General features: G+C 41.5%; 1 protein-coding gene across 1 annotated transcript in view; it reads right to left on the minus strand.

Annotated features, from left to right (window-relative positions):
• The window catches only part of LOC147724692 (vomeronasal type-2 receptor 26-like), a 50,103-nt gene that overhangs the window by 20,115 nt on the left and 17,049 nt on the right, over positions 1–12,939 (minus strand). The window contains exon 5 of the mRNA XM_086918087.1: positions 2,349–2,472. Coding sequence (XP_086774213.1) covers positions 2,349–2,472 — 124 coding nt within the window. The remainder of the gene's footprint in view (positions 1–2,348; positions 2,473–12,939) is intronic.

The raw sequence follows: 12,939 nt of genomic DNA on the forward strand, positions 1-12,939 counted from the left end.
GCAAAGGTCTTGTCCAGCACCAGATGTCCTGCCAGGGGTATCTCATGAGCCAGCTCTAGTAGGAATGCCCTGTAGCATTGGGGAATGACCTGTGCCTTTGTTGCTCCGGGCACAGGTGTTGTAGGCTCACTATACAGGAGGTTTCCCTCCCAGTTAATGTGATGATTCCCAGAAGCATAACCTACAGACTAGGCTTTGGCCTGTTGCCTCATGCCCTCCAGGGTTGGGCACTCCTACTGTGCCTCTCAGAACTCCTCACTGGTGGGACCCCCTTCTATTTGCCATCCAGGAAGTACTACCAGGTCACCAAGGGAGGCAATGTACTCTGGGTCAGCCTCCTCTGGCACCCCAACCACCTCAGCTAGGAGACATTCAGGGGTGGGTTTCCCACATCCCTTGGCCTTCCCTCTTTTGGCAGCTGTCAGGGCCATTCTTTTAGGCTCCACCCTTCCTTGATGCCCTTCCTGGACAACCATGGACCTGGTGTTAGCACATATCTATGAAGGCACCCCTAACAGTTCCAGTTGTAGCTTTACTTCACTTCCTTCCCGGTAGTGTGCTCAAGATAATTTCCTAACAAACAGTCCACAGGCATGGCAGGGCTCACAGCAACATTCAGAAGACCTGAGACCCCTCCACTCTGAGATTGAACAATGCCACTAGATAGTGACCCTCACAGTTGTCAGCCACCAACCTGGTGATATACATTGGGTATAAACTGCTCTGGGGCCACCAGCTGACTCATTACCATAGTCCTGCTGGCTCCTGTATCCTTCAGAGCCTGAACACCTTGCCTGTTGATGGTAATCCACTGCCTATACCTTGCAGCATTGGAGGGCACATGGGTTTTAGGAACCATTTCAGTTTCATCCAGGGACACTAAGGTAACTTTAGGAAAACTGTCAAAACGTTTGAGGAAAGCTCCCTACCCCCAAGTCTGTCAAGTCTAACACATACACTGATAAAAGGTAAGCTTAACAAAAAGTTGATATGAGGACCATGCTTTTAGCACAAAGGTTTCTTTCAAGGCACCCATTGAAATCTTGACCCTAGGATGTAAATTCCCTTACTCTGCTCATAAGCTCCTCTTCCCAGCACATTTTTCAAACTCTTTGAAACCCCATTTCACTGACACCTTCTAGTACCATAGAAGAATCACCCTTTTGCACACACTCTTCACATTCTTTATTATGTACTGGGTTAATGTTTACTATTGTACTCCTAATAACTAAAAATAAAATAAAAGGAAAATGAAATATATGTCAATAGAAAATTATCCATGCAAATTACTGAACATATATTTTATTTTATGGGAACATGGATCTGGCATTTATCTGAGCAAATACCTATTGGACTGCAGAACATTTACCCACTTACTGTATTAAAGAGCAACTAACTACCTTCTGACCCCGAGTTATGAACTTTATATCTGATGAAAAAACATAGTTATCACTTGACACTTGTACAGTGCTTGCCAGTCGCATAGTCACTTGAAATTAAATACAGTCCACACCATATATTATTGAGTGCAGCAACATCCTTTTTATTTGTAACCTGAACTCTATTAGCAACAGCTGTGAGATTTTCAGTATAAAACATTGTAAGTGAAAGTCTTCAGAAAGATATCGGATCCCGATTGTGAAATCAAGTTGTGGATATTTGAGTGACCACAAAGGGCCCTTTTTAGCGCTGGGTGGATGGAGGCATATGACAAAAAAGTGGCAATGTCGATGTCAATGGCATTCTAAATAGAACATCTGCCAATTTTGGACAAATGTACACTCTTTTGCAAGCTTTAAAGAAGGCTTTTTGGTATCCATGCATTGTCATATAGTTACCTAATACTTAGAAGGGAGATGGTTTATGGGGTATTTCACATAGTATATAACCAGGCACCTATTAACCTGAAAAAAATGCACAATAGGCAGCATTTTCAATGCATTTTTACTTTCTGATTGAGATACTTTGAAATTGCTCATAGTGTATTGTATTCATTGGGTAACTGTCTGAGGTCAGTCTTGATAAATAGTAAGCAGGACAGACCCAGGACATACAGGACCCGATTCACAAAGAGCCTCTGCTCTCGTGGCAGAGGTCCCACAGTCGTGGTGGCGGGTAAGCACTCGTGGAGGGACCTCTGCAAGGAGAAACTGCAATGCGGAGGTCCGGCTAAGACTGTAGGGTCTCAGCCATGAGTGCAGATGCCCTTTGTGAAACGGACTCATTCAAAATGATGAATTTGAAGATTTATGCCCAGCATGCCAGATACTTGGTTCTCCCTTGATTCCCTCAGGCTTGCTCTGCCATACTTGATGGCCTATCTCATGTATGTCTTACAATGAACCTACCAGTTTGATTGGAGATCTCGCCCTCAGAGCACATGACACAATCAAAACAGCAAACTGGCAGTCCAGGCCGCGTCACCCTTCTATGTCCTGGGAGGCATGGGTCGCTGCATTTCGACTGTGGGATCTAGAAAGAATCTTTGGCACAATGAAAACTCAGAAAGAAAACATTATTTTCTGCAAGGTATAAAAGGTCATAATAATCCTGGCCTGCTTATTTTGTTTTCGTACCACTCCTTAGAAAATCTTTCAAAGCAGCATTTATATAATTATTTTAATGCACCCTCTTGGTGTACTGCAAAAAGCAATATCTTTAGTAGAAACCATCTGTGGTGTAAGTGTGTTCAAAATGGTTCATGCACGCATGAAAGTAATACCACAACGAGAGAGATATTCATGCCATTATCTACCCCTCTTTCAATGCATGGATGCATGACTCCTCCGAATATAACAGATAAAGACTGTCATAAACCATAGAAGAAGAAGCTACACCATTGGATTCAAAGTGATCACTCAGAAATGTATACAAACCAAAGTAAAACAAGAACACAGGCAAGGAGCCAGCCTCAGGTCTGAAGGTCCATATAGTTTGAAAGGTGCATCAATCACATAACAAATGATAACATGGAATAATGTGTAAGTTCAGCTCACTACAACAGCACTTCTTCAGGCAAAGATTAGGGTCTACATGCTTCCGTGAAAGAAAAAGGTGGATAAAGAAATTGTTGCGTTATATAAAACAGGGTTAACCCACATGTAGTCACTGGGACCTGGGTGAATAATGGTTAAATATAGAGGGGTCCCAGACTAGGAAAGAAAAAGAATTGAAGAAGGTAGTAACAAAATATGTAGCATAAATCAAGAACAGAAACAAATCTAAAGTACAGTGTTTTTATTTACAAGGTACTGCAAACCTAATTACTGGTTGTACGTTATACATAAAAAAAATTCTAAATGTTTTTTTAAAATTAGCCCACAAGTACAAGGGTGGAAAAAGGGGGGAAGGGAAGTGTTGTGAAGGAGTTCCGTGAGGAAAATAAAGTAACAGTATTCATTCAAATGACAGATAAATCCAATACTCTCTGTTCATAAGTACAATTTTGAGGTTGTCCCCTAATTTGGGGCCACATTAGCCTGCAACAGTCAACACAAATTTATTAAACCAGGCTTCCAATACAGCCATACAAATCCTGCTAGCGGTAGAAGCTGGTGTCTGAAAGTGTAGCCAGTCTACGTTTTGACCCTGATTCTTGTGGGGGTAGTTTCCCTTACGATGCGGGTCTTCGTCAGGACAAAGAGGGGTGGGAGTTGGAAGTGGGCAGACCTCCTAGGGGAAATAGAGAAAAACCTATTGAGTGAGGGTCTCCACGATAGATCCCTAACACACCATAGCGGGAGAACCCCACTTTGGAAGAAAACTTAACTTAAAACTCACATATTGGTACAGAGGATTAAAACATGATCTATCTTAAAGAATGATCTATCTTAAAGAATGGCACAGCCAACAGGATACATGATAACCCCATCGGATTACCATGATACGCATTACCCTCACTGTAGCGAAAGTTATAATAAGTGGTTAGTGGTTACCGTAGGCTCAGGACAGTATGCCGCAGGCCACGAAGTTCTATTCACTCGAACATGGCACAAGTCTAATGGGGCCACAAAGTGAGAAACATTAAGTAACCTCAAAACAGGCCAGAAAAGATGACTTAGAGGGCCATCCATACTCATGATTTACCTCTTAAATGGAAAAAAGGGTTCCTTACAAATATCCAAAGTAGACCGTGTCCGCTCGTTACTGTGAAGAAAATGCCAGAAAACTTCTGTAAGAAAAGGGATCTGCTGGTGAGGTAAACAACATACACAGCAGCAGAGTGGAATACTGTTAAATGCAATCAAAGGCTCACCTATCTGTGTGATATGTCAGTAGCAACACGGGATGAAAAACTTTTCAGGTTGCAAAAACGGCAGCAAAAGCTAATGTTTCTGCTCGGGTCGTTTTCTGGAAGAACAAGCAGGATTTGTACGGCTGTATTGGAAGCCTGGTTTAATACATTTGTGTTGACTGTTGCAGGCTAATGTGGCCCCAAATTAGGGGACTACCTTAAAATTGTACTTATGAACAGAGAGTATTGGATTTATCTGTCATTTGAATGAATACTGTGTTCCTTTACTTTCCTCACGGAACTCCTTCAAAACACTTCCTTTCCCCCCTTTTTCTACCCTTGTACTTGTGGGCTAATTTAAAAAAAAAGGATTTTTTTTTTGATGTATAATGTACAACCAGTAATTAGATTTGCAGTACCTTGTAAATAAAAACATCGTACTTTAGATTTGTTTCTGTTCTTGATTTATGCTACGTATTTTGTTACTACCTTTTTCAATTCTTTTTCTTTCCTAGTCTGGGACCCCTCTATTTATAACCACTAAAGAAATTGTTGATCAAAGCCCATAGTTATTATTCTTAGTTGCAGGAAATATCAATAATCAGTGTACAGGAGTAGAAATTTAAATAAAATAAAGTATTTTTTTCAGTGCATTTTTCCAGTAGATATTACTCTTAAATATGCCCCATCATCACCCATGTGTGGTCATAGTGATTTAGTGAGGGTAATGTCTCCAGATTGGGTTCCATTTTCCCATCATGTTATAACAAGAATAAACCAACTCAGTTACAGAGTTGTGACTTTTTGGACAATATCCAGCATTCATTTCTCAAATTTGCTCTAAGAGCTCTTCATAATATTAGGACTGTACCAAAGTTATTTTATCTGTGGAGTTTGAATGTTGCTACTGCTATGGGAAGCCTATCTGAGTAAGATGTTGTCTGAGCTTTTCTTGATTATTTTTAGTGTACCTACAATGATTGCAACTATTTTTGATGTTTGGAAAGTTGTGGGCACCAGACATACTTTGCATGTGCCTTGCAGCCCTCAATTCGTTTCCACCAATTCCAGCCATTTTAAGCAAGGTTGGAAGCACACATTTGGGGCCAACATGAATCGTGGGTGGGGAGGTGGTGAGGGGGTCGCGCTGAGGTGTTCCGCAGGGGATGGGGGGAATTAAAACATTTTTTAAAACGTACCTTACTGAGTCCTGCACCACCTCCACTCCTGGCCGGGTCCCGCGTTTTCCTGCCGCTTTCTTGCTCTCCTGCCTCTGGCAGGAACAGAAAGAAGGCAGCCTCCCTCCCCTCCCCTAGGACAATCGCAACTCTGAAATTGCAGCGTTGTGATTGGTGAGGACGGCGCCCATCCAGGCACATAAGGAAAGGCAATTTTCTCTATGTCCGCTGCATGCAGCCTACTTAGAGAAAATCCAGAGTGTTCATGACTGGTTTGGTCGGCTCCAGAGGGCTGACCAAACAGTCAGCGCCCACAACATTGGGCAAATGTCTCCTCCCCGACTCGCCCAACCGCCTCCAACCAGGCATTCCCTTCTGCAGAAACATAAAATGGTATTTGAATTAACATTTTATGTTTCTTCTTCTTGCACTACGAGAAAGCAGTGGGTCAACGCTCCTCCGCCCTAATGGAGGAGCCATCCCTGGAAGCGCATAGTTTTGTAATGTTGTGAAACTCTTTGTTGCACAAAACCGTAAAAAACAGTTTAATCACCTGGGAGTCTGCTGGGGCATTGCAGACGAGTAGGTATGCGCCTCCAGTCTGAGCAATTGTGTGCTTTTGGAGACCGTTAGGAGGACTGGGTGTGAATCTGCAGTGTTTTTGACTGTGTCAATTGGGATTTGCCATGCCACCAAAGAGAGCAATAGTTTACCCTTCAGAATCAAAAGGGAGTTTTTTTTGTCCAAAACCCTCCACATCCACAGTAAATGTCAACCCTGGGGCAACTGTGGATCAACACACATGATCACAAACAGAATCAGTGCTATTTGAGGTCTCACAGCACTTTTAAAAAACTGCTAGACGTGCAACAAATACATTCCACAGTTGAAGCCACAAAACAAAAGGTAGAGAGCTGACAACTGATGTGAAATCCATGACGCACAGTTTATGGAACACAAACTTGTAATACAGTATCAAATCTTCTTAAAGATTGTATTAGTGTCATAATACACAGATGAGAGTGCTGGCGGTCCTACCCCTTTTGAAAGGGTCCTTTTGAATGTTTTCAACAGAGAGGTTTTTCCAAGAGAACCTCAAATTCATTTGACAATATCAAAGTGATCCGGCTTCTCACTGAATAGTAATGAAAGACACAAGATGGAGGAAGAAAACTATTGGTTATGCAAACAAAACATAAGCCCTGACCATGGTAGCAACAAAGAGGAACAGACACTATGAAACAGAATTCACTAGCTTCCAGACCTGTGGCCACACAAAATAGAAAGCTTTAGGACACTGAAAAAGAGTCCATATTGAAAAGTGCTAGAGCACTTGGTTACTTTGTCACATACTCATCACCATGAACCCAACATAAAAGGTCGATGGATCTTTGATGTCGACAGAGATGCAAAGAGTTGAAGTCAATTTTAAACATTACCTTAAACATTATCAATTATCATTACTTTAGTTTAGTCAATCAATACTCTATTTCGCATTTGTTTCCAATGCATAAAAGTTCATAAGCCACAAAATATCAAACACTTAAATTACAATAAAAATTCTTAAAATGTTAAAATTGAAACAATTAAAAACATGACAATAATTTCATTAGTCAAATTAGACACAATCGCATAAAGTGATTATACATAGGTTACAATGTTTCCCTTGTGGTCCCCTATACATCTCTGATCGTTGGGAGGCATCTGAATTCTTTCTCTTAGCGCATGGCCTCACATATCTTCATACAAACATTTACGACGCATTGCTGCCCATAAAAAAAACGATGCATGTGCATAGCATACATAAGGGTCTTTTAGTTTTTGGATAAAAGCAAGAGCCAGATGATAATGCCTAAACCTGTACATTCGTAAAAGGGGTAGAATAAAATCGTTCCTCTGCTTGGACATAAAAGAAACTGAAGAATAAAAGCTGTGAGTTAGATTTTGCTGCCCTCCCATCACATGGGCAAGATGGAAACTCCTTCAAAGAATATGCATTTTTAGGAAAACCAAGCTTAAGTGGGATATACTTTAGACGAAATCTTGTCAGTAGATATCTATGCTGGGGCTCCGATACAAAGGTCAAATAAGCCTGAGTTCCCCTGTTTGTGAGGGGCAGCGCGAGGTACACAACGATTGTGCTTTTATATTTATTTTTCTCCAAACTGTCTTCTCAGGGCTTTGGTTAAAACATCTTCCTTATCCTGGCCTTAAGAAGCGTGCACACAACGACGGAGAATCGATCAGACTGTGAAGACTGGTGCTGAAAAGGTGGTTTTCACATAGTTCAGCCATGATATCCTATGGTATGATCCTTTATTAAAAAAATCTAAGAACCGTTTGATTCAGGGGAACACTTTCTCTTTTCCAGACCGAGATCCATAGTAGTCAGGGGGCCAGTTTAATATGGTCCGTGAGGTATGACAGGCCTAGTTCACTGTGGGGGGTGTAATTAGTGCAGGAGAGAGGGCGTGATAGCAATCTTTTACAGAACGCATCCTCCACCTGCTGCAATAGCCCCACATCAGTCATGCCCCAGACCCATATGTAGCTACTGCTTTCGCCTATAGTAGACGTTCAAGATCTCAGGAATAGATCTGGCTCCCAATTTTTTTGTGAATTTAATAATGGCCGCAATACTATTTTCCAACTTGACGTTTCTAGTTACGTTTCAGTGCAAAATCTTTAATCCTAGATTACTTAACAATTTTTTCCTGACCTAGTGATTAAACTTTTTCCCCAATTACCATCATTTGGTCATTATTTTCTTATTACATTTTTCCTGTTACCTAATATGGAGTCGACTTTTCCATTCTGCACTTCACAGCATTTTTTTTTGTAGTATTTGTTGTTGTTTTGTTAAACCGATTGCTGCCTCCTTTTAATTTGATGTATTTCACAGACAAAGCTACAAAATATGAACCAGAATTACTCTCACTGATACAGGTGCCCAGCCATAGCACTTATCAAGGCAGCTGAATCGCATTACCTTAGGTTCACACTCAGGGGTATATTTACAAGCGCAGCGATGCGCCTAAAAAATGACAGCTCTGGTCTGACAGATTCTTATGTCATGAATGCGTCGTATTTACAATACAATGTACCATGGCGTAAGGAGTTAGCCAGCATCGGAAAAACCGATGCTAATGCCACACAAGTTATGGCAGTGGGGGATTACTGTAAAAATGAGGTGAACCATTTAGATGATGTCTTCCGAATTCTTGGTTGCTCCTCATGGACTGGGCAGATTTTATGTACAGCCATTTCACACAGCAGAAACATGAAAAGAGTGGAGTTAACTACTCTGCCGTAAGCAGTAACTGTTGTGGAGACTATTTCACAAAAAACAATCAGAGCCCTATATATTCAGAAATGTCACATTCTTTGGGTTCTGATATTTTTTCTACAGGATCTTAAGATTTCCCTGGGGCATAAGGTTTTAAGTTTTGATAGCGAGTCAGCACTGTCATTGTTCTAAAGGCACACTAATATGCTGCAACCATTACAAGTGTGACCTCTATGTATAAAGAGAGATTTAAACACTTTAGAACTAGTATTAAATACACATAGGCCCATATTATGGACAGGCACACTCCCACTGTTTGATCCATGTTGTGCATTTTAATAGATGGATTGAGCGCAATCAGGGATAATGCACCCTGGTATAAATAATGCACTAGCCTGAGACAAGCCATGAGCTTGTGCTGCCCAGGGGCTGCAGATTCAGTGAACTACAGAGTGGCTGACTGCAGTAGCCCCTCCATCTTTCTCTGTGAAGGAGACAGGCATCTGCTCTTTAACCCTTTGAACGCTCAAGACGAGCTCAGCTCGTCATGAGCCACCGTGCTCGTGTGCTCATGATAAGCTGTTCTCGTCATGATCATTGGAACGCTCACACGCTGGGCTAATTCCCCTGCTGTGAGAACGTTCTACACAAACAGGTGTGGTCATGACGAGCTGACCTCGTCATGAGCACTGAGGCGATGTCTGTGCCCCCCTCCCCCCAGCACAGCGTTGGAATGAGCCTCGCATGCAAGGGGTTATAGAGGGGAAAGAGAACCCACCTTCTGGTGGGTGCAGTAAGCGAATACAATCACCTGCAGGCTGATATCAGGGGATCCATGCGACCCCTTGAGAGGGCTGCCTTCGGGGGTGCACTGATGATGCATCAACTTTTTGTCAGTACGCCTCCTAAGGCTCTGTTTGTCTTTGCACCTCTGTTTGTAATAGGACCCAGAGGTAAGGTGATTCCTTCATTTGCACGCGGCAACCTGCCCAATCTAATGAGGGAACAACCTCTCAAGAAAGCTTTGCGCTATACGTGCACCTACGCTATCAGTATTACAGAAGGGGATTCATAAGCCCTTTCTGTAATACCATAGTGTCCTGGGAGCACACAAATCTGGCTCTCCTCCTTGGTGTGCCCCTAGGGCACTATACATAATAAGGCTCCATAAGTTCTATAAGACAATATTAACAAATACAATAAAATCTCTGAGAACCTGATATTGCACATCCATGAGATTCAGAAGAGTCCATTCAAATATTATATTAATACCATCAGCAAGACTGAGTTAATTTCATTCTTATATGCCATGCTGACTGTAAAACATAGATACAGCAAACACTACATGAATGCTGGTGTCCATTTTGCATGTGTTCAGTGTCCCCCTCCACTTTGAAACACACAACAGCAGCGTAAGGGACTATACAATTAGATTTGTGGTATGCCCCATAAAAAAAATAAAAAAATGTTTCTTACTTTGTTGGCAAGCTTACAAACCGGACAAAGACGAGCACTGGATCTATTAGTTAGTCATCTAGAAGTGCATTTTGGCACAGGGAGGGTACCAAGTCTAAAAATTGAAACTTTCATTAGCAGGTGATGTCAGCCACGCCCTTATAATAGCTATACCTTAATATTTGGTCTTCAATATTTTTAAGCCTTGTTGGGGATCGGCTTAGGGGGTGACCAAAATTTACCTATGCCCAGGGTATGCAACCATGATCTTCAGTAGGCAACCCACACAATCACAAGAGCACTTCGCCTGGGTACAACATTTTGTAACGCTTCACTGTAAACAATCAATTCGATAACTGCCCAAATGTTTACCCAATACAGAAGTGGTTTTAATTTAGGAAAGAAAGAAATTGGTTTTAAAGCACAATCAACTCTGAATGGGGGGGTCCGAGTACTTTTAGGGGCATTCAACAGTTATTTAATAAATTAGTTATCGCTCTTATCCAGCACTTCTAGCATTTGATGGTCCCTAAGTTTGGAATCATAGAGAGCTGCTCTAATAACTCTTGCCCTCTATATTTCTGTAACTGTTGATATAGAAAAAGTAGATGAGCAATTGGCCAATGTAAGTACGGCAGCTGCTCTATAATTCAAAAGAAGATAACTTTTAATAATTTGGGGGACCAGGTGCTTGATTATGAGTGTCTGATGCTGAAACAATCAAAATCATGGGAAAAATCCTTTGTGACAATCAACTGTTTGAAGGTATAGTTAGACGTACGATGCGGGTCTGGCAAGACATTTCTAAAGCATACTCAATACTTGATCTGAATGAATGTACCATACTGTGGGGTACCCCAAGACTGTCTGACATATTTTTCTGACTCAGTCGGGAGAGGGTGGCGACATTGCGGCTTGACTCGTCTCGAGCAGCTATATAATGAGCAAGGTTTTAAATCATTTGCATCACTTAGAGAATATTTTGGTGTAGCACATCACACGTTTTTTAAATTTCTCCAAGTTAGGGATTATTTTATTCGAGGAGAGGACCTTATAGCCCTACCTAGTATAACTGAGCTAGCACAGGTAATCATACAGACTTCTGGTAGGGGGTCTATAGGCTGCTAAGGATGATGGTTTGCAGGTAGTAGCTAAATTCAACCAAATATTTGTAATTGATATTTTAAAAGGGGATCTACATGAATCGTTGACTACAATCGATACTGCCGTTACTTCAGTTAACTTGAAATTACAGCAACATCAGATTATGTTTAAGTTGTACTATACCCCTGAAGTTATCTCTAAGTGGACGCCGACAAATGTTTTTTCAAGGACACACTGCCCGAAATGTCAGGAATACGCCACTGATCTTCGACAAGTTCATCATGTGTCAAAAGTTACATTTTGGGATGAGGTTACCCGCGTTCTAAGTAGTTTAGCAGGTATAGACATTCAACTAACTGCGAAAGAAATATTATTGGGGATAATAAATGATTCAGGCAATATATATATATCTACGTCACTGTTTCAATTATTATAGCTTGTTCCCGCCTTTGCATTGCCGGGATGTGGATCCAGAGCACCTGCCCGAAAGTTACTACATTTTGGGCACTTCTTAGGGGGATTTATGAATTAGAATAAAATTGGCCTCAGCTAAAGCCTGGGGTCCTAGGTCAAGAGTTAAATTTGCAGGGATCTGGTCAAGTCTTCATTAGGATTAGTTTCGATAATGCTTATACTATTTAAGTATGTGTCTAATTTTTAATGTTTTAAAAAAAATATTGTTAGAGCATTTTGTCCCCGGAACTTTAATTTGTGTTTTGATGATTGCATGTATACCTTCTACTCTATTGGGCAATGTTTTGTTTTGTTTTTCTGTATTCAACTGATGGCTAATAAAACTAAAAAAAACAAAAAACTTTTTGAAGGTTTGAGCACCATGAATTTTGATTTTACTGCATTTATTGCTAGTCCGTTGTTTGCACAAAACTCAGCACCTCCTTAGAAGTATTTTAAGACCCTTGAGTGTTTTGGATAATAATAATGTATCATCCAAAAAAGAACCTTTAGGTGTGCAATACATGGAAAGTCATTAGAACAATGTAACAAAAAATCCTAACATCCATTCGGCCAGACCCGCTCTAAAAAGTCTTCACTGGCTGCCAGTGAGGCAGAGAGTGGCCTTTAAGGTGCTATGCTTGGCGCACCGCGCCTTTTGGAAAACGGGCCCTGCCATAAACACCGGCCTGGTCACCCCCTACCACCCTAAGAGGAACCTTCGGTCGACGGAGGCATTCCTCGCTGTTGTTCCCAGAGTGAAGCGAGCCAGGTCTGGAGGTAGGCTATTCTCCTTGAACACCGCCAGGCTTTGGAATGCTCTTCCCATCTCACTCCTCTCCAACCCAGACCTCCTTGCATTCCGTAAAAATCTAAAGACACTGCTGTTTGCTCAATCCTATGTACCTTAGCTCCTTTTCAGTCACTTCCCCTCAACCCAGCGCTTGGACGCCTGCGGGCAGCAACCGCGCTTAATAAATACTTTTACAATACAATACAATACAATACATTCATAATAATTGAAAAGAGTTCAGGGGCTAAAATACAATTTCTGGTGAACTCCCCATTAATTTGTATCCTCTGTGTTAGTTGGCCGTTTGAGCCCCACTGAACTTGGGTAGGAATTTCTGAATACAGTTGGATTATTATGCGGGTAGATTTGAAGGCACACAACCTGTTCTGTTAGCACCCCCCACCCAAGTTCAAACCTCAGAACATAAACAAAGGTG

This window comes from Lissotriton vulgaris, chromosome 4_1 (assembly GCF_964263255.1).
Source record: "Lissotriton vulgaris chromosome 4_1, aLisVul1.2, whole genome shotgun sequence".
NCBI lineage: Eukaryota > Metazoa > Chordata > Amphibia > Caudata > Salamandridae > Lissotriton > Lissotriton vulgaris.